The sequence below is a fragment of the Zophobas morio genome, unplaced genomic scaffold (assembly GCF_036711695.1).
Source record: "Zophobas morio isolate AGI-343-1 ecotype UQ-CSIRO unplaced genomic scaffold, CSIRO_AGI_Zmor_V1 ptg000014l, whole genome shotgun sequence".
In the NCBI taxonomy this organism is placed as follows: domain Eukaryota; kingdom Metazoa; phylum Arthropoda; class Insecta; order Coleoptera; family Tenebrionidae; genus Zophobas; species Zophobas morio.
Genome location: NW_026972119.1, coordinates 18,507,213 through 18,529,245, shown reverse-complemented (window position 1 = coordinate 18,529,245; position 22,033 = coordinate 18,507,213). Strand labels below are relative to the sequence as shown.

At 29.0% G+C, this 22,033-nt stretch overlaps 1 protein-coding gene across 9 annotated transcripts in view; it reads left to right on the top strand.

Annotated features, from left to right (window-relative positions):
- Positions 1–22,033, top strand: part of LOC135128588 (disks large 1 tumor suppressor protein) — a 1,417,771-nt gene that overhangs the window by 750,066 nt on the left and 645,672 nt on the right. For all 9 annotated transcript variants that reach the window (XM_064055493.1, XM_064055492.1, XM_064055490.1 and 6 more), the window contains one exon: positions 17,957–18,090. In XM_064055493.1, coding sequence (XP_063911563.1) covers positions 17,957–18,090 — 134 coding nt within the window. The remainder of the gene's footprint in view (positions 1–17,956; positions 18,091–22,033) is intronic.

The following is a 22,033-nucleotide window of genomic DNA, read 5'->3' as shown; positions in this document are numbered from 1 at the left end:
ATGAATCTTGGGGGCCCTTTCAGTGTTTTTTTTAAATTTAAATCATTCTGAAAGCTTCCCGAGACACCCTAGTGTTTTTTTTTTATAGATTATTAAAGAATCTTGGGGACTTTTGCAATGTTCTTTTTTTTCATTTAAAGGAATGTGAAAGAATCTCGGGGGATTCTAATGCTTTCTTTTGAGATTATTAAAAAATCTTAGAGACCAATCCTGTGTTTTTTTTTTTCATTTAAAGCTTGTGAAAGCTTCCCGAGAGACCGTAGTGTTTTTTTTTTAATTATAAAGAATTTTGGGGGTCTTTGCAGTGTTCTTTTTTCTTCATTTAAAAAATTTTGGGCGTAAATGTTAAAGAATCTTGAGAGACCGTTTCAATGTTTTTCTTTGATTTAAAAAATTGTGAAAGCTTCACGAAAACTCTTAATGTATATCTTTTTTAAGATCTTTAAAGAATCTTGGGGGCCCTTTCAGTGTTTTTTTCTAATTTAATTAATTCTGAAAGCTTTCCGAGACACCCTAGTGTTTTTTTTTTATAGATTATTAAAGAATCTCGGGGGTTTCTAATGCTTTCTTTTGAGATTATTAAAAAATCTTGGAGACCAATCCAGTGTTTTTTTTTTCATTTAAAGCTTGTGAAAGCTTCTCGAGAGACCGTAGTGTTTTTTTTGTAATTATAAAGAATCTTGGGGGCCTTTGCAGTGTTCTTTTTTCTTCATTTAAAAAATTTTGGGCGTGAATGTTAAAGAATTTTGAGGGACCGTTTCAATGTTTTTCTTTCATTTAAAAAATTGTGAAAGCTTCACGAAAACTCTTAATATATATTTTTTTAAGATCTTTAAAGACTCTTGGGGGCCCTTTTTTTTATTTAAATAATTCTGAAAGCTTCTCGAGACACCCTAGTGTTTTTTTTTAATAAATTATTAAAGAATCTTGGGGACCATTCCAGTGTTTTTTTAAAGATTATTAAAGAATCTTGGAGGCCTTTGCAATGTTATTTTCTTTCACTTAAAGGATTTTAAAATAATTTTGGGGTCACTTATGATTTTGCCTTTGATTCAATTAGAAAACTTCTCTGGAGACCTTGATGTTTTTTAAAAATTATTAAAAAATCTTGGGGGCTCCTAGTGTTTTTGGTTTTGATTCAAACGGAAAGTTTGTCTAAGGCTCCTAATGTTTTTTTATAAAAAATATTAAAAAATATTGGGGGGGGGCGGCATTCCACTGTTTTTTTTTTTTTTTATTTAAAGAATTGTGAAAGCTTCTCGAAAGCTCTTAATATCATTTTTGAGATCTTTAAAGAATCTTGGGAAATTTTTCAGTGTTTTTTTTTTTATTTAAAGGAATGTGAAAGAATCTAGGGGGCTTCTAATGCTTTCTTTTGAGAATATTAAAAAATCTTGGAGACCAATCCAGTGTTTTTTTTTTTCATTTAACCGTAGTTTTTTTTTTTAATTATAACTAATCTTGGGGACCTTTGCAGTGTTCTTTTTTCTTTATTTCAAAAATTTTGGGCGTGAATGTTAAAGAATCTTGAGGGACCGTTTCAATGTTTTTCTTTCATTTAAAAAATTGTGAAAGCTTCACGAAAACTTTTAATATATATTTTTTTAAGATCTTTAAAGAATCTTGGGGCCCCTTTTTTTTATTTAAATAATTCTGAAAGCTTCCCGAGACACACTAGCGTTTTTTTAATAAATTATTAAAGAATCTTCTGGACCATTCCAGTGTTTTTTTTAAAGATTATTAAAGAATCTTGGAGGCCTTTGCAATGTTTTTTTCTTTCACTTAAAGGATTTTAAAAGAATTTTGGGGTCACTTATGTTTTTGCTTTTGATTCAATCAGAAAACTTCTCTGGAGATCTTGATGTTTTTTAAAAATTATTAAAAAATCTTAGGGGCTTCTAGTGTTTTTGGTTTTGATTCAAACGGAAAGTTTGTCTAAGGCCCCTAACGTTTTTTTATAAAAAAATATTAAAAAATGTTGGGGGGCCGTTCCACTGGTTTTTTTTATTTAAAGAATTATGAAAGCTTCTTGAAAGCTCTTAATATATTTTTTGTGGTTTTTAAAGAATCTTGGGAAATTTTACAGTGTCTTTTTTTATTTAAAGGAATGTGAAAGAATCTCGGGGGCTTCTAATGCTTTCTTTTGAGATTATTAAAAAATCTTGGAGACCAATCCAGTGTTTTTTTTTTTCATTTAAAGCTTGTGAAAGCTTCCCGAGAGACCGTAGTGTTTTTTTTTTAAATTATAAACAATCTTGGGGGCCTATGCAGTGTTCTTTTTTCTTCATTTCAAAAATTTTGGGCGTGAATGTTTACGAATCTTGAGGGACCGTTTCAATGTTTTTATTTCATTTAAAAAATTGTGAAAGCTTCACGAAAACTCTTAATATATATTTTTTTAAGATCCTTAAAGAATCTTGGAGGCCCTTTTTTTATTTAAATAATTCTGAAAGCTTCCCGAGACACACTTGTGTTTTTTTTAATAAATTATTAAAGAATCTTGGGGACCATTCCAGTGTTTTTTAAAGATTATTAAAGAATCTTGGAGGCCTTTGCAATGTTATTTTTTTTCACTTAAAGGATTTTAAAAGAATTTTTAGGTCACTGATGTTTTTGCTTTTGATTCAATCAGAAAACTTCTTCGGAGACCTTGATGTTTTTTAAAAATTATTAAAAAATCTGGGGGGCTCCTAGTGCTTTTGGTTTTGATTCGAACGGAAAGTTTGTCTAAGACCCCTAATGTTTTTTTATAAAAAATATTAAAAAATGTTGGGGGAGCGTTCCACTGCTTTTTTTATTTAAAGAATTGTGAAAGCTTCTCGAAAGCTCTTAATATATTTTTTGAGATCTTTAAAGAATCTTGGGAAATTTTTCAGTGTTTTTTTTTTATTTAAAGGAATGTGAAAGAATCTCGGGGACTTCTAATGCTTTCTTTTGAGATTATTAAAAAATCTTGGAGACCAATCCAGTGTTTTTTTTTCATTTAAAGCTCGTGAAAGCTTCCCGAAAGGCTGCAGTTTTGTTTTTAATTTTAAAGAATATTGGGCGCCTTTGCAGTGTTCTTTTTTCTTCCTTTAAAAAATTTTGGGCGTGAATGTTAAAGAATCTTGAGAGACCGTTTCAATGTTTTTCGTTCATTTCAAAAATTCTGAAAGCTTCCCGACACACCCTAGTGTTTTTTTTTTATAGATTATTAAAGAATCTTGGGGACTTTTGCGACGTTCTTTTTTTTCATTTAAAGGAATGTGAAAGAATCTCGGGGGTTTGTAATGCTTTCTTTTGAGATTATTAAAAAATCTTGGAGACCAATCCAGTGTTTTTTTTTTTTCATTTAAAGCTTGTGAAAGCTTCCCGAGAGACCGTAGTGTTTTTTTTGTAATTATAAAGAATCTTAGGTGCCTTTGCAGTGTTCTTTTTTCTTCATTTAAAAAATTTTGGGCGTGAATGTTAAAGAATCTTGAGGGACCGTTTCAATGTTTTTCTTTCATTAAAAAAATTGTGAAAGCTTCACGAAAACTCTTAATATATATTTTTTTAAGATCTTTAAAGAATCTTGGGGGCCCTTTTTTTATTTAAATAATTCTGAAAGTTTCCCGAGACACACTAGTGTTTTTTTTAATAAATTATTAAAGAATCTTGGGGACCATTCCAGTGTTTTTTTAAAGATTATTAAAAAATCTTGGAGGCCTTTGCAATGTTATTTTTTTTTCACTTAAAGGATTTTAAAAGAATTTTGGGGTCACTGGTGTTTTTGCTTTTGATTCAATCAGAAAACTTCTTTGGAAACCTTGATGTTTTTTAAAAATTATTAAAAAATCTTGGGGGCTCCTAGTGATTTTGGTTTTGATTCAAACTGAAAGTTTGTCTAAGGCCCCTAATGTTTTTTTATAAAAAATATAATAAGAAATAAGGCACAAAACATTGAATAAAGACCGATACATAAAGTCAAATAGCAGCACGTCAGTTTTAAGTCCTGATTTCTTTCCCTTCCGCGACGATCCTTGTAGACTCCTTCCCCATGAAGATATCACAACACTCAACTTTGACTTTAAGCCCGAAACGAAATTATTTTTAACAAAAATAGACCACTTAAACTAATTTACACAGCGCTCAAGCCCTCAACAAAGTCAAAACCGGCATGACTCGTTTGTATAACACAAAAAATGAACAAAAAATTCTCGCCGACACCATATCAGACATTTTTTTGCACAGTTTTTATTCATCGTCGCGTCGCAGAGTAAATGAATCTTAATTAAAATACTGCAACATTATCCATTAACAGAACATAATTTTCACGCTGTGTGGATGAATAAGAAATCACTAATGTTACATACATTATACCACACTTTATCAACGATTCAAACAAAGAATTTACGTTACGTTAAATTATGCCACACTTTATCAACAATCCAACAAAGAGTTTACTTTATGTTAAATGATCTTGATCCAAGTGACTGGCTACTTAAAACCATTAGCTTTGAGAGTTTATATCCGTCGTTTTCCCAGAGTTGGATATTAAGAAGTACTATAATGTAACATTTAAGTATAAGCATCCAGAAACTCATTCACAACTTTGTAAACAAAGGATGAGTCTTGACTAAGTAAATCTCATGAAATCTCATAGAAAGTACTTTAGCTAAATAAATCTCACTACCGTTAAATTATGTTAGACTCAGTTAACGATTGAAGTCCTAACATGAACTGTGAATTTGCAAAAAATAAAACAAATTTACGTACGTGTTAGCGTCGGTCGAACATTGGCGTGCAAAACCAGTAAGCCATGCATTTTATATATGAGAATTCGCGGCGGTGTTGTCAATTATCCAAAAACCCACCGATTTCTCAAGAAATTGGTATTTGCGACCCCAAAAATCGCGACTATGCATAGCAAAATGCGGTGACAAGACAACGTCTCTCCCGAGACGGCAAACCCGTCGTTACGTTTCCGGTTGTTCGCATTTAAAATCAGGGCACACCTTATCCACATGGAAGTCGTCATTTATCCAGGAATCGCTGGCAACACGTATATAGTGCAAAGCCAAAATCCATTTATCTCGGTTGAGTCGCCATCAACAATACACACGACAATTCGCCGTTGTCTCTGCGAATTCTCATCCAGCATTTGTTCATGGCGAAACGGCTTAGACGAAACGACGCTAAGGCGTTATGTTCATTTTCATTTTGGAAGCGATCCATCGATCTGATGCTTTTTTGATCTCGGTGAATCCCCTTTGAGGGCGAATCCATTCCAAATTGGAATTCCAGATTGGACACAGACATCATCATTTCGTCGAACGACAACTCCGCAGAAATGGTGTTTCAATTTTCCTGAATGAGTTATTTCGAGACGCAACTTCCCGGGTAAATATTGACATCAGAACTTTGACCCGTTCGGAATTTTTGGCCGTGCGCACGTGTCGTTGGCCAGATTGCTTCTAATTTATGTAAATATTTGATGGGGTGTCAGTGTGATACATAACAAGCTTTACGCCTTCATAAATATTTCTGACTTGTTCATTTACTTTTAAATCCCCGAGGCACTTTCAAAAAAATCGATGTGCGAAGTGGCGCGCTGACGTGAAAAATATCTGGCTGTTGTTCCGGATCGCTTTTGCATTTTCGAGGGTATACAATTTTTTAATGGATGCGGATTTGGGGAGATTGGGGTTGTGGGTGGGGGGTAATGCATTTTAGGGACAGGCAGTTATTTATTCTTATGCATTCAGTTTTATGCAGTTTGCATTTTTATGTTTAGTAGAGCTTCTGTTCTAAATCTTGCACACTTTGGTGGTTCTTCATCCAATTCGTTTTTCGCCACATTAAAGTTTTGCTTTGTTTACCACATTTTATGCATCGTATTTCCCAGGTACATTATAAAATGGTTATAGGATTTCATTAATTTTATTCAGGGACTGCTTTATGTTTCACAAACCGTAAATTTCGAATGCAGGTTTCCAATTTCAGTCTGCTAATTTATCTTTCTCTCGATCTCTGTTTTATGTTTAAGTGATTACATAAATACATGAACAAATATCAAACCAAATAGAGAATGATTATAAAAGGTAACCTATCGAGTTGACAATTTTTTATTTTTCGATTTTTCAATGTTCATTTTCTGATTTTTATATCACAATTTTTGGTAGTTTTTGGTCCTTTATTTTTTTAATGTCTCTTTTGATTTTATAATTTATTGTTTATTCAATTTCTCAAATTTCCAATGTCTGGTTTTTCATTTACTCGATTTTCCAATTTTTAAATTTTTCAACTTGACGATTTTTGAATTTCTCAGTTTTCGATTTTCCGAATTCTTTAATTTTCAATAATTCGATTTTACAACGCATATTTATTTTTGCAGATATGGCGATCTTTAAGTTTCTCAGTTTTTCCCTTTCGATTTTTCAATTTCTCGTTTCGTCAGTTTTTTAAGTTCTTCATTTCCAATTTTTAGATTTTTCAGAATTTTCATTTTATACTTTTTCGTTATTTAATTTTTAACTTTTCAATTTCGCTGTATTAAAATGTTTCCATTTTTTTCGAAAAGTTGAAAAATGGAGTAACTGAAAAATATAAAAACTAAAAAATCGAAAAAAATGCGAAAATCGAAAAATTGCAAAACCGAAAATGTGACAATCGAAAAACTGCAAGTCGAAGCACCCAAGAAACGAAAGATTGAAACAATTGAAAAACTAAAAATCGAGGAACTTAAAAATCGACAATCATAAATGAAACAAAAAATTCGAAAGAAGGAAAAACGAATCGAATCGAAAAATTAGAAAAACTCAAAAATTGTAAAATAGAAAAATGATAGAATCGAAAGTATTGTAAATTGTATACTCGAAAAGCTGTAACATTGAAAGATCGAAAAATTGAAAATTTAGACTACGAGAAATGGAAAAATAAAAAATTTAAAAATTAAAAATCGAATTAAAGAAAAAATTTTATAATCCAATAATTAAAAAATATATAAAGTCAGAACATTGAAATACCGAAAAGTTGTAAAAATAAAGAAGATAAAAAACCGAAACGAAAAGTCACAACTCGAAGAAATTAAAAATTGAAAACTCGTTAAATTATATCTCAAAAAATTCAAAAAACTAAAAATTGAAACATACAAAAGTTAGAAAATCGAAAAACTGAAAAATTTTAAAACGAAAATTTGATTGTTACCTGTTGTAAAATTGAAGATACAAAAAAATGAAAAATTTAAAAATTTCAAAACGAAAAATTGAAAAAATCTAAATAAAAAAACAAAAATTAAAACATCGAAAAATGTTAAAAATAAAGGAACGAAAAGACCGAAACGAACAAATTAAAGTCAAAAATTTGAAGAAATGGAAAATTAAACAATTAAGGAAAAATTGCAAACCTTAAAAAGAATGAAAAAATTCAAATTGAATAAACAAAAAATCATAAGATCGACACATTGAAAAATCGAATAATTGAAAACATAAAAATTGAGAACTCGAGAAACGGAAATAAAAAAAAACAAAATCTAAAAATTTAAAACTTGGAAAATTGGAAAACCGAAAAATTACAAATTGAACAACTAAAAAATCCAAAATTGGAAAGATTTCACATTGGGAAAAAAAATTATACAATCGAACATTGAAATACGAAAAGTTGTACAAATAAAGAAAATTAAAAAACTGAAGGAAAAATTGCAAACCGAAAAATCGAAAAAATGGAAAACTGGACAACCGAAAAATTGAAAATTAAAAATTTTAAACTCGGGAAATTGTAAATCAAAAACTTTAAAAATTTATAAATTGAAAAATCCAAAAGTTAGAATATCGAAAAACTGAAAATTTTAAAATGAAGACTTTAAAAATTGTAAAATTGTTGTAAAATTGAAGATACAAAAAAAAAACAAAATTTTTAAAGCAAAAAAGGAAGAAACGAAAAATTGACAAAATTGAAATAAAAAAAAAAAAATTAAAAAATCGCAAAATGGTAAAAATAGAGAAAAGAACAAATCGAAACGAAAAATTGAAAATTTAAATATTGAAAACTTGACAAATTTTAAATCGAAAAATTGCAAACTTTAAAAATTGAGGAAACGAGAAAAACGAAAAATTGAAAAATTAAAAAATCGCTAATCAAAAAATTGAAAAAACAAAAAATGGAAAAAAATTAAATAGAAAATTCGAAAAATTGAAAAATTAAAAATTAAAAATTCCAGAAATGTAAATGGAAAAAAGCAAAATCCAGAAATTAAAAAATTCAAAAGTCAGAAAATTGAAAAAGTGAAAAATTTAAACCTGAAAACTAGAAAAATTGCAATTCAAAAGTTGAAGAAACCAAAAATTGAGAAAAAGAAATACTTATTAAAAAATCAAAACATTGAAATACTGAAAAGTTGTAAAAATACAGAAGATGAAAAACCGAATAAATAATAATTGAAAACACGGGAAATTTTAAAAGAAAAATTTCCAGATTCTAAAAATTCAAATGTCCGAAATTTGAAAAGACGAAAAACTGAAAAATTTAGAAACGAAAACTTTAGCAATTTTAAGTTGTAAAACTGAAGACACAAAAATTAAAAATTAAAAATTTTCAAAACGAAAAATTGAAAAAATTTAAATTAAAAAACAAAAAATAAAAAAATCGAAAAATGGTTAAAACAAAAGAAAATACTCAAACGAAACAATGCAAGATAAAAATTTGAAGAAATGAAAAATCAAATATTCGAAAAACTGAAAATACGAGAAATTTTAAATCGCAAAATTGCAAACCTTAAAAATTGAAGAAACAAGGAAAACGAAAAATCTCCAAACCTAATTATTGAAAAAACTAAAAATTGAAAAAATTAAAATTAAACAAACAAAAAATTATAAAAACGAAAAATTGAAATATTTAGAAACTAAAGAATTTTAAATTGAAAAACGAAAAATAAAAAAATCTAAAAATTTAAAAACGCAAATTAAAAAACTGAAAAATGCAAAAATTGAAAGATTTTACATTGAAAAAGAGAAAAGTTATAAAATCAGAACATTGAAATGCCGAGAAGTTGTGAAAATCAAGAAGATAAAAAACGAAACGAAAAATCACAAATCGAAAAACTGAAGAAATGAAAAATTCGAAAACAGAAAAATGCAAGTAAAAAATCTGAAGAAATGAAAAATTAAACAATCGAAATATTGAAAATTGAAAACTCGAAGAATCAAAAAATTGCAAACCTTAAAAATTGTAGAAATAAGAAAAATGAAAAAAATTCAATAAACAAAAAGTTATAAAATCGAATAATTAAAAAATAGAATAATTGAAAAAATAAAGAAATATGAAACTGAAACGAAAAATTGTAAATCGAAAAATTGAAAAATTAAAAATTGAAAAATTAAAATTTTGGAAATAGAAAAACTGAAAAATTTAAACCTGAAAACTAGGAAAATTGCAATTCAAAAAATGAAGAAATGAAAAATTAAAAAATCTAGAAATCGAAAAATTTAAAATCGAAACAAAAAATTGCAAATCGGAAAACGAGGAAATGTAAAACCGGAGACATTGTAAATCAAAATCTAAAAATTGAAAAAAATTAAATTAAGAAAAACCAAAAATTAGAAATTTTAAATCGAAAAGTTACAAACCTTAAAAATTAAAATCGAATAAAAAAAAAATAAAATCGAAACATTGAAAATTCGAGTAAATGAAAAAACAAAGAAAATGTAAAACCGAAACGAAAAATTGCAAAACGAAAAATTGAAAACTCGAAGATCGAAAATTAAAAAACAATTCAAAAGTTCGAAAGTGCAAAAATTGACAAATTTAAACCTGAGAACTCGAAAAATTGCAAACTGAAAAGCGAAAGAAATAAAAAAATAAAAAATTGAAGAACTGAAAAATTCAAGTCTTTTTACTTTACAGTGGTTATCAGAAAACAAAAACCTCAACAAAATTTCATAATGTGAGAAGCTGTAGTTGTCGGGGTGTACTACAGGAACGAGGGAAGTTCAATCGAAATAACGTTCGACCAATTTGTAACCAAAAAAAAACCAGAACTGGCCAAATTTCATCTAATCACGTTTAGTCTTAAACCAGAATCACTTTATTCCCCAGCAAAACTAGAGGTTTTCGTAAAAAGTTTTACCTCGACTTTCTCCATTAAATTACGTTGTTCCAGACCCTTTTTTATTTATCCAGTTTGCAGCATTTGCTACAATTTGCTGTTAAAGTGGGTTTTATTTTTCAAAATAAATTAAAAAAAGCTGAAATTGCTGGTTTAGAGCAGAATCCTGATTACAACGTACACCCACTTCCAATTAAATATTTTAAAAGTGAATAAAAATACCCAACTTCTCAAGCCAAATTTTATTCTATTAAATACATTTTTAAGCTAAAACATATATCGGTCTGTACAACAAAAGAACTTGTTTATTAAGCAGAGTGGGTGTTTTTATTCTCAAGTTTACTCATAATTATTCGTTCTAATTTTCTTTTTTTCTGAGGGAAATTTTCATCAGTATTTTTACTCCTCAACAATATTTTTTTTTAACAACAATACAACAAAAGCCAAGTTTAATGCCATGTTGAACGACGCAAAATAGTATAATTTGCTTTTCCACAAATGGCTTGAAGTGACTGTTCTAGACATTCCGTATAGAAGATCAATATAACGCAACGGAAATTTAGAACATTTCACATTAGCATAACATAATCAAAATTTCAAGTTTAAATAAGATGGTTATTTATATGTATGACTCCACGTCGAATCACAATTACCCTAGACGACTACTTTAACGAAAAAAAAATGAAAGATTGCGGCAAAATGATTTATTCAAGCAATATGCGTCATGTAAAACCGAAATAAGAAAATATGCTTTTTGCAAGAAACATAGGGCGCATAAAAGAGCATAGATGTTTTATGGGTCTGGAGAGATGTAGTTTTTCATAAATTATTTTTAGCAGTTTTCTCGCTTGATGAATATTCATTTTTAATTTGAATTCCTATTTTCGTTCATTATTATTTTGCTAAAAACATTGTCCGTTTTTATGCCGCTTTCTGGCAAGACCAACTGCGAGTCAAAATGTTTTCCATGACAGCCATTTCAGAGTGCTCTTATTTTAAAAACAGATCTGAAATTTAATTATAAAGTTCGCTGTTTAGGAAATTTAAATTACAGTTCAGAAAACTATCGAAGTTTACGTCGAAAATAGATTTTACATGATAAAATTTGCATCCTATCTAAAGTTGAAAAGTAATTTCATTCTCTCCATTAGACTGTCATTTTCTTAGTAGTGAAAAATGAAATCTTTTTTGCGCATAATTATGTTGTGCGAATACAGAGATAAATTGATAAACTCTCCCATATTTAAGTTGGAGAATACAGTTCAGAGGAGTAATTTTTCTGCAAATTTACTCGAATGTGAGAATCTATCATTCCCTTTTTATCGATTTTGGTGGAGTGGGTGATAGACCTTCTTTGTAAAACTCCAACAACGTAAAATATTTCGCCTGACAAAACCACACGTCCCAGATTGACACATTTCCACCAAGAACACGACAGACACACTTGTCGCTTCGGTGAAAAACCCGTGACTACCTAGCAGATTTTTCAGGCCATTTTTCCCCCGCAACCTGTTGAATATTAATTCAAATAAATATTTGCATACTTATTTCACTTTTCTGCCATTAGAATCGCATTAAGTTCCGGGAACTTTGCGCATTACTCGAGCTTAAAGACGAACTCGTGGAACTAGAGTCCGTAAAACGTCTGCCGCAACCTTTTTCTTTCCATAAAGTCGTAAAGAAAATAGGGCATCTACCATAAAGAATTTTGATTGACGTTATCGCGAGCTGGATGGCTGATTACTGTTTATAAAACATTTTTTTATTGACGTAAATACCATCTGGAATAAAATTAGGGCCATAAATCGCCGATACATCGCCACCATCAAGTTTTATCTGAATCAGGGCGGCGGTTTCCAAGTTGCTGCGCAGGCAGAAGGAGGGATGATGTACTTGACAAAAAAGGCAAATCAAAGAAGTCGGGATGTACTTATGAAATCCTTTGATTTTACCCAACAGGGAGCTTAGATTTTTCGGACACTTGGCTTTTTCTCTTGAAAAGACAAAGTCTGCTCACTTAGCAAGTATTTTCTTTATTTGAGACGTGATCTGAATGCCTCCAAACAACATTAAGAATTATTATTATGCAAGCTTATGCGAATATTGGCATGATAGTAATAATATCTTCCACTGGTACTGAATACTGTTACTATAATGGATAATGCGCTTAAAAAGACATTAATGTGACATATATTTTTCCACCCACTGTATCATATGTTTCCTTTTAGTTGAATACCATTAAAAGAGTAAACAAAAATCATCTAAGTATATGCACTCGAGATGAAGTGAGTAAAATAAATTTTTAATAACCTCATTATTAGGCGTACGTTAAGTAGTCGAGTCCATCGGGCGACCTACTTTTATGTTTTATCATGTAGATGGTGAAACGTTAACCAAAATCTATCTGCTCATCCCGACCAACAATGAAATGATGTCTTCTCCAAATAAATTTTGTAAAATAGCGTACTCTACAAAATTGTATAACATATTACAATATGACTTTGAAATCGTAAAATCGAATGCTTTGAAATCTCCCAAACGTTTCAGGGTTCTCTGAGGCATGGTAAATCATCAATCAAAATTTATCCGTTATAATTTTGTCGAACGAATGTTATTTGAATGTTAAAAAGTAACGTAGTCCTGAACTTGTCGTTTATGAATCCGTTGAATTTTTATTATATATAATGGGAAATCATATAAGAATAATTTTTGATTTCGTAATTTAGCAAATTTTCCATTTTTCGGCTTTCGATTTCTCGATTTTTCAACTTTTAATTTCTCAAATTTTCGATTTTGTAGTTTTGGTTTTTTCAGTTTTTTTTATTATTCAATTTTTCAATTTTTCGGTTTTCAGTTTGTCGATTTTTCAGTTTTTCTTATTTTTCAATTTCTCGATTAATCAATTGTTTTTATCGATTTCTCGATTTTTCGATTTTTCAGTTTTTCATGTATCTGACTCTTTGACTTTTCGTTTCCCATTTTTTTTCCATTTACGGATTTCTCATTTACCGATATTTCGTTTCAGTTTTGGGATTCTTCAATTTTTCGATTCTTCAATTTTTCTTATACTTCTAGATTTTTCGATATTTTGGTTTCGAGTGTTTTCAGTTTTTCGATTTTTCAATTTTTCGACTTTTCGACTTTTCGATTTTTTATTTTATCAATTTTTAAATTTTTGCACTTCTCATTGTTCAAATTTTTGTCCTTTCTCAATTTTAGACTTTTCGATTTTTAAATTTTTCGGTTAATCGAATTTTTGGTTTTTCAACTTTTCAAATTCTCGACTTCACGATTTCCAGATTTTTCAATTTTTCCATGTTTCAATTTGTCGACTTGTCGGTTTTTTGATTTTACAAGTTACCGATGTTTCAGTATTGGGATTTTCCAATTTTTAGATTTCTGATGTATGTATCAAGTTCTCAGTTTTGGGATTTTTCAGTATTACGATTTTTAACATTTTCGATTTTTAGTTTTTTGATTTTTAGAATTTTATTTCTCAATTTTTAAATTTTTTGATTTTTTGATGTTTCGATGTCTAGATTTTGAAATGTTTCAATTCTTCCAATATTTCTATTTTTTCATTGTTCAAATGTTTTAATTTTAGATTTTTCAGCTTTTTAGATTTTTCGATTTCTCGATCTTTTAATTTTCTGGCTTTTCGGTTCTAGATTTTTTGGTTTTAAAATTTTGCGATTTTAAAAATGTTTGACTTTTCGATTTTTAGATTTCTTTTTTGATTTTTCGATTTATCGGGATTTCGATGTTTTCAATTTTTCGATTGTTCAATTCCTCAATTTTTCAATTTTTTGATTTATCGGCGTTTAAATTTTAAATGCATATTTTCAGTTTTTCAATTTTTAAATTTTCAAATTTTTGACTTTCGATTTCTCGAATTCTCGATCTTTTGATGTTTCAGGTTTTTAATTTTTCTATTTCTTGGTTTTTCGATTTTTCTACTTTTCTGCTTTTAAATTTTTCGGTTTTTCAATTATTAGGTCTTTCCAATTTTCAATTTCTCGATTTTTAAAATGTTTAAATTCTTGAATTTTTCGATTTTTAGACATTTCGATTTTTGAATTTTTCGGTTTTTCTGTTTACCGATGTTCCAGTTTTTAAATTTTGCAATTCTTCGATTTTTCAATTTTTCTTCGATTTTTCAATTTTTCGATATTTCAGTTTTGGAATTTTTCAATATTTCAATTTTTAGAATTTTCAATTTTTTGATTTACGGTTTTTTAATTTTAAATTGTTCAAATTTTCAATTTTTTCGATTTTTCAACTTCTCGACTTTTCAATTTCTCGATTTCTCGATGTTTTGATGTTTTGTTGCTCGATGATTCAGGTTTTTAATTTTTCGATTTCTTAAATTTCCGATTTTTCAACTTAAGGGTTTTGAATTTTTAGATGTATCAATTTTTCTATGTTCCGATTTTTTAATTTCTCAGTTTTTCGACTATTTTTTTCCAGTTTTCGATTTATCGATTCTTTACTTTCTCGATTTGTAAAATTTTTGAAATCTTGGATATTGCGACTTTTTCGATCTTTGAATTTTTCGATCTTTCAATTTATCGATGTTCCAGTTTTGGAATTATTCAGTTTTTCGATTCTTCAAATTTTTTTCGATTTTCGAACTTTTTGATTTTTGATTTTCTCATATCTCGATTTTTGAACTTTTTGGTTTTTCGATTATCTCATATCTCCACTTTTTATTTTCCCGAATCTGGAATTCTTTCAATTCCTGACGTTTCTGAATTGTAAATTTTTAGATTTCTCAATTTTTTCAATTAATCGAATTTTCGGTTTTCAAGTTTTCGATTTCTCGATTTTTCGATTTTTCGGTTGTCCAATTCTTCAATTATTCGATATTTCAATCTTAGATTTTCCCAGTTTTTCAATTTTTTAAATTTTCGAGTTTTCGACTTCGATCTCTCGACTTTTCTTTTTACCGATTGTTCAATTTTTCGATTTTCTGATATTTGGATTTCTCGATTTGTCAATGTTCAATTGTTCAATTTTTTTCGATTTTTCAACTTTTCTATATCAGCTTTGAGATTTTTCAACATTTCGATTTTTAGTGTTTTAGATTTTTTCGATTCATCGGTTTTTTAATTTTAAATGTTTCCATTTTTCAATTTTTTTCGATTTTTCGACTTCTCGACTTGTCGGTTTTTCGATTTCTCGATCTTTTGATGTTTCGTTTCTCGATGATTCAGGTTTTTAATTTTTCGATTTCTTGGTTTTTCGATTTTTCTAATTTTCGGCTTTTAAGTTTCTCTATTTTTCAATTTTTCCATGTTCCGAGATTTGAATGTTTCGATTTTTCTAGTATTGGATTTTTCCACTTCGATTTTTGACTTTTCGACTTCTCAACTATTGAATTTTTCGTATTTTCTATTTACCCATGTTCCGGTTTTGGAATTTCTCAATCTTTCGATTCTTCAATTTTTCTTCGATTTTTGAACTTTTCGATTTTTCGATTTTCTCATATGTCGATTATTTATTTTTTCGATTTTTAATTTCTTCAATTTTTCAATTTTTAAATTTTTGACGCTTCTAAATGGTGGATTTTTCGATTTCTCATTTTCTTCAATCAATCGAATTTTTGTTTTTCGACTTTTCGATTACTCGACATCCCGATTTCTCGATTGTCGATTCTTTGGTTGTTCAATTGTTCAATTTTTCGATGTTTCAATTTTCGATTTTACAGGTTTTTGATTTTTCAGTTTTTCAATTTTTTGAATTTTCGATTTTTCGATTTCGATATCTCGACTTTTCGGTTTCACGATCTTTCAATGTTTCAGTTAATTTTGTCTTCGATTTTCAAATGTTTCAATTTTTAAATTTACATTTTTCAATTTTTGGATTTTTTGATATTTCGATTTCTCTGGTTTTTAAATTTTTCATTATTTCAGTTTTGGGATTTTTCAGTGTTTCGATTTTTATTGAATCTTCAATTTTTTTGATTTATCGCTTTTTTAATTTTAAATTTTTCAGTTTTTTCTCAAATTTTTAGATTTCTCGATTTCTCAATCTCTTGATGTTTCGGTTCTCGTTGATTCAGGTTTTAAATTTTTCGATTTCTTCGTTTTTCGATTTTTCTATTTATCCATGTTCCAGTTTTGGAATTTTTCAATTTTTCGATCATTCAATTTTTTTTTTGACTTTTGGACTTTTTGATTTTTCGATTTTTTCAGATCTCGATTTTTGAACTTTTTGATTTTTCTATTTTCTCATATCTTTTCCTGAATCTTCAATTATTTGAAGTTTTGACTTTTCTGAATTGTAGATTTTTCGATTGCTCAATTTTTTCAATTAATCGAAGTGTTGGTTTTTCAACTTTTCAATTCCTCGATTTTTAAATTTTAGATTTTTCAATTTTTGAACTTTCTGATTTCGGTTTTTCGATTGTTCATTTTTTCCTCGATTTTTCAATTTTTCGATGTTTCAGTTTTGGAATTTTTCAATATTTCGATTTTTAGAAATTTAATTTTTTTTATTTATCGGATTTTTTAATTTAAATTTTTCATTTTTCAATTTTTTGCGATTTTTCGACTTCTCGATTTCTCAATCTTTTAATGTTTCGTTTCTCAATGTTTCAGTTTTTCAATTTTTAGATTTTTCTACTTTTCGACTTTCCGATTTCTCGATTTTCCAATTTTCAGAAGTTCTGATTTTTGGGATTTTCGAGTTTCCAATTTTTCGTCATTTCAGTGTTAGACTGTTCAATTTCTCGTTTTTTTCGATTTTAGATTTTTCGATTTTAAATTTTGGAATGTTTATTTTTCAATTTTTCAGTTTTTGATTTCGAGTTTTCGATTTCTCGATTTTTCAGTCTTTTGATATTTCAATTTTTCAAGTTTCTGAATTTTTAAATTTTATGATTTTCGACTTCTCAGTTTTATATTTTTTTACTTTAAAGTTTCCGATTTCTCCATTTATCTTGTTTTCGAGGTTTCTATTTTTGGACTGTTCGATTTCTCGATTTTTCAGTTTTTAACTTTTCGATTTTTCGATTTTCGAATTTCTTAAAGCTCAAGTTTTTCATTTATTCGAAATGTCAATTTTTCCTCATTTCAGGTTTGGAATTTTTCAATTTCTTGTTGTTTCAATTTTTCGATTGTTAAATTTCTTTTTTATCGATTTCTCAAATTTTTTGGTTTCACAATTTCTTGATATTCCGATATTTCATATTTTCTGCACTTGTACGAAGTTCTGTCGAAATAACCTTCGACCAATTTTTTATTTTTTGCCTTGTTTAGGTACAAAATTAATTTATAAACCAGGCCCATGTTTTATGAAAAATTGACGACTGCGAGGCCCACAATATTAAATATAATTTTAAAAGATAAATAATCCCAAAAAGCTGTAACAAAGCAGCTGGAAGTAAGCAGGCACTTCAGTGTAAACAAAGTTTTTCAATACTTTTTAAAACGACCAACTTACGAAAAAGTTTCAGCTTTGGAACTAAGACAAAGTCATAAAGTTCTCACCATCAATCAAATTTTTATGTCTTTCAGAAATATTCCAGACTGCAAAAATTTATGATTCGAACAACGTCACGTTTTCGGCTAGTAGAAAAACCCCGCCATATTTACACACACTGCAGCAGTTTCCCAATATTTCACAACATACACAAACCAAACACCGCATTTTTTATAAACAATCAATCAATAATTTGTTTGCGTTCCACCAATTACATTTTTTCCAGTGCATTCCGCTAAGTTGTACATAATTTTTCCGACTGGAACAATCCGGTCGATGTCATTCCGGGCCGCAACTCCCCGAACTTAATTAATGGCCGCGTTGAACGAACAGTTTTAATTATGTATATCATTAATCACAAAAAGTTATTGTGACTGTAACAAATGGTATTAAATCGTTCATCTTTTCCAGATATCCAGGAGTTCTACGAATTAACCCTCCTCGATGAAACGAAATCCGTGCAAGAGAAAACCGCCGAGACCATTCGGATCGCGAACAAATGGGAAACCAGCGACGGACCCATAGCCCCATACGCCAACAATGACGTGAGTACTTATTTAGTGGTGTTTTCGGAACTTTGTACGATTAACAAATTATAGATGGTTCATGAATCAACCGCTTCAGGCCTCGTGTTCGTGTCGAAAACATGCGGATTCAAAGTTGGCTTTGATTAACACACCGCAGATCATTTAATTAATATAGGAAAAAATTCTTTTAGGGTTAATAATGCGTTGCGATGATCGGCGATCGCAACTTTCGTGCTTTAATCATGGGAAACTCTAAACCAAAATGTTTGCTTTTCGTTTACTGTATATTTTCTTTGTTCCTTTCTCTGTTTGTTATTTCGATAAAGTGGATGCGGGTATTTCAGATTTGCGATGGAAGTTAGAACTACAAAGGACGTGGAGCTTTGTGACGCCCACCCGGTTATTCTGAGCGTTGAAATTATAAATAACGATCACCACTATATAGGTTAATGATACTCTAGATCGTTAACTCTTGTAGTTGGATGTTTGAGGAAGCTTTTTTTCACTGATAAATCACGTATGCTACGTACTTGGCTATACTGCACAGAAATCACGTTCACAGAATCATTACTTCATACACAATGTATAAGTTCTCCATTGATGTAGTTTCGATATTTCAGCACAAACTTAATTGAACTAAGGCACACTTCTATATCTATATATTTTTGGTAAAATCGAAATATAAAAAAAATTTGCGCTTTGAATTTTGAGATGTCTAAAATTACATTTTCTTTTGTATTTTTTTAGATGATTTATAAAATAGGAAACGAAACACAAATTTAGACGTGGACTAGTCCAATATTTTTTAAATTGCACAATTCTAAGTAAACTGAAAAACTAAATACTAAAATAATCCAAAATAAACACTCAGTTAAGAGTTCCGAGTTAACTTGATTCTGTAAAATTTTCAATAAACAAAAATAAAAACTTTCTAAGCAATCAACAACAAATAAAAACTAATTAATTATTTGAGAAAAAATATCATTGACAAAAATAATATAGTTTTTCAGTACCCTGTAGAGTGTTTTCTTTTTGAAGAACACCTTATATATTTTTACGTAATAGTCGCCTTAGTTTCTTTCTATAACGATATTTATTTTTAAAATCACATTATTCCAATGTCTTAGAATTTTTTAATAGTTCAAGGATTCCCAAAAAGTCGCAATAATGTTATTTTTAAGATATATATTGCAATATTTTGTTGAGAGTGTCAAATTCTAAAATGTTACAACTTTAAAACTTTTACAACTTTTTTTGTAAATTCTTACATTGGTAAAAAAAATCAAAATATTTGGAATAATATGGCAACGTCTCATCGGCGTTTCAAAAATAATCTATGGTTATAAAGCCTAAGAAGAGACCAATCAGTACATGGAAAATTGTATAGGGTATTCGATTTGAAAAAAAATAGTTTTGTGTTAGTCCTTAAAAATAGAATAGAACACTCTGTATAGTTGAAAATAATTCGATCACCTTAGAAACTCAAACCAAAACATTTTCTACTACCTATATTTTTATCTCTAGAAGTTTTTGGGTTAAAAAAAAATCTTTTCAAATCAAATACTTCTAAAATCTGCTCTTGGGTCCACCAGAACAGAATAAAAATTTATATCTCAGAATTTTTTGAGAGCTTTTGGACAACTCTTTGATATTTTCTTGTACATTTCAACTTCCAAAAATTATTCGGGCCTTATTTTTTTGAAAACTCCTACATTTTGCCAAAATCGGCTATTGAAATAAGACGTTTTTAAATTTTTCATTTCAATCGGAATATTTCTTGACCTGGAACTATAAAACGTTATATTTTCGGAATTAGTACGTCGAAACCTATATCTCACAATTTTTTGAGAATGCTTGAACAACTTTTTCAAAACCAAAATTTTTCAGTATGAAAATTTCGAAATTTTTCGACCATCTTGAAAACTTAATTAAAGACATTTTCTTGTACATTTCGACCTTCAGAAGTTACTTTCGGCCCCATTTTTGGATAACTCCTATTATTATGTTTCCAGAATTATCCATTTAAATCACATTTTTTTTATTTTTTAAAAATCTCATATCTAATGGAATATGAAAATAATAAATTCGGATTGTTTCGATCACCTTCGAGACTAAAGTAGAGACATTTTTATGTACATTTCGACCTCCAGAAATTGTTTTTGGGGTCATTTTTTCAATAACTCCTACAATTTTCCCGGAATCGCCCACTAAAATATGTCATTTTTTGGATTTTTTATTTCATTTCAAATCGAATATTTCTAAATCTTATAGTGGGACCACGCAATGCTATATTTTTGGAGTCAGCAGGTCGGAACATATTTCCCAGCATTTTTTGAAGCCTTTTGAACCACTTTTCCAAAACCAAAATTTTTCAATATATCCCTATGAAAATTTTTAATTTTTGCAGCCACCTTCAACATTTTTTTGTACTTTCCAACTTCCATAAATTATTCGGGCCTTATTTTTTTGAACACTCCTACATTTTACCAAAATCGGCTATCGAAATACGACGTTTTTAAAAATTTCATTTCATTCCGAATATTTCTAAAATCTTGACTTGAAACCATGAAACGTTATATTTTCGGAATTTGTACGTCGAAACCTATATCTCACAATTTTTTGAGAATGCTTGAACAACTTTTTCAAAACCAAAATTTTTCATTATGCAAATTTACAAATTTTTCGACCACCTTGAAAACTTAATTAAAGACATTTTCTTGTACATTTCGAACTCCAGAACTTACTTTCGGCCCCATTTTTGGATAACTCCTATTATGTTACCAGAATTGTCCATTTAAATCACATTTTTTTTATTTTTTAAAAATCTCATATCTAATGGAATATGAAAATAATAAATTCGGATTGTTTCGATCACCTTCGAGACTAAAGTAGAGACATTTTTATGTACATTTCGACCTCCAGAAATTGTTTTTGGGGTCATTTTTTCAATAACTCCTACAATTTTCCCGGAATCGCCCACTAAAATATGTCATTTTTTGGATTTTTTATTTCATTTCAAATCGAATATTTCTAAATCTTATAGTGGGACCACGCAATGCTATATTTTTGGAGTCAGCAGGTCGGAACATATTTCCCAGCATTTTTTGAAGCCTTTTGAAGCACTTTTCCAAAACCAAAATTTTTCAATATATCCCTATGAAAATTTTTAATTTTTGCAGCCACCTTCAACATTTTTTTGTACTTTCCAACTTCCATAAATTATTCGGGCCTTATTTTTTTGAACACTCCTACATTTTGCCAAAATCGGCTATCGAAATACGACGTTTTTAAAAATTTCATTTCATTCCGAATATTTATAAAATCTTGACTTGAAACCATGAAACGTTATATTTTCGGAATTTGTACGTCGAAACCTATATCTCACAATTTTTTGAGAATGCTTGAACAACTTTTTCAAAACCAAAATTTTTCATTATGAAAATTTACAAATTTTTCGACCACCTTGAAAACTTAATTAAAGACATTTTCTTGTACATTTCGAACTCCAGAACTTACTTTCGGCCCCATTTTTGGATAACTCCTATTATGTTTCCAGAATTGTCCATTTAAATGACATTTTTTTGGATTTTTGTTAAATCTAATATCTAATGGAATATAAAAATAATAAATTCGGATTTTTTCGACCACCTTCGAGACTAAACTAGAGACATTTTTCTGTACATTTCGACCTCCAGAAGTTGTTTTTGGCCTCATTTTTTCAATAACTCCTACGATTTTCCCGGAATCACCCACTTAAATATGACATTTTTTGGATTTTTTTTATTTCATTTCAAATCGAATATTTCTAAATCTTATAGTGGGACCACGCAATGCTTTATTTTTGGAGTCGGCGGGTCGGAACATATTTCCCAGCATTTTTTGAGGCTTTTTGAACCACTTTTTCAAAACCAAAATTTTTCCATATATCCTTATGAAAATTTTTAATTTTTGCAGCCACCTT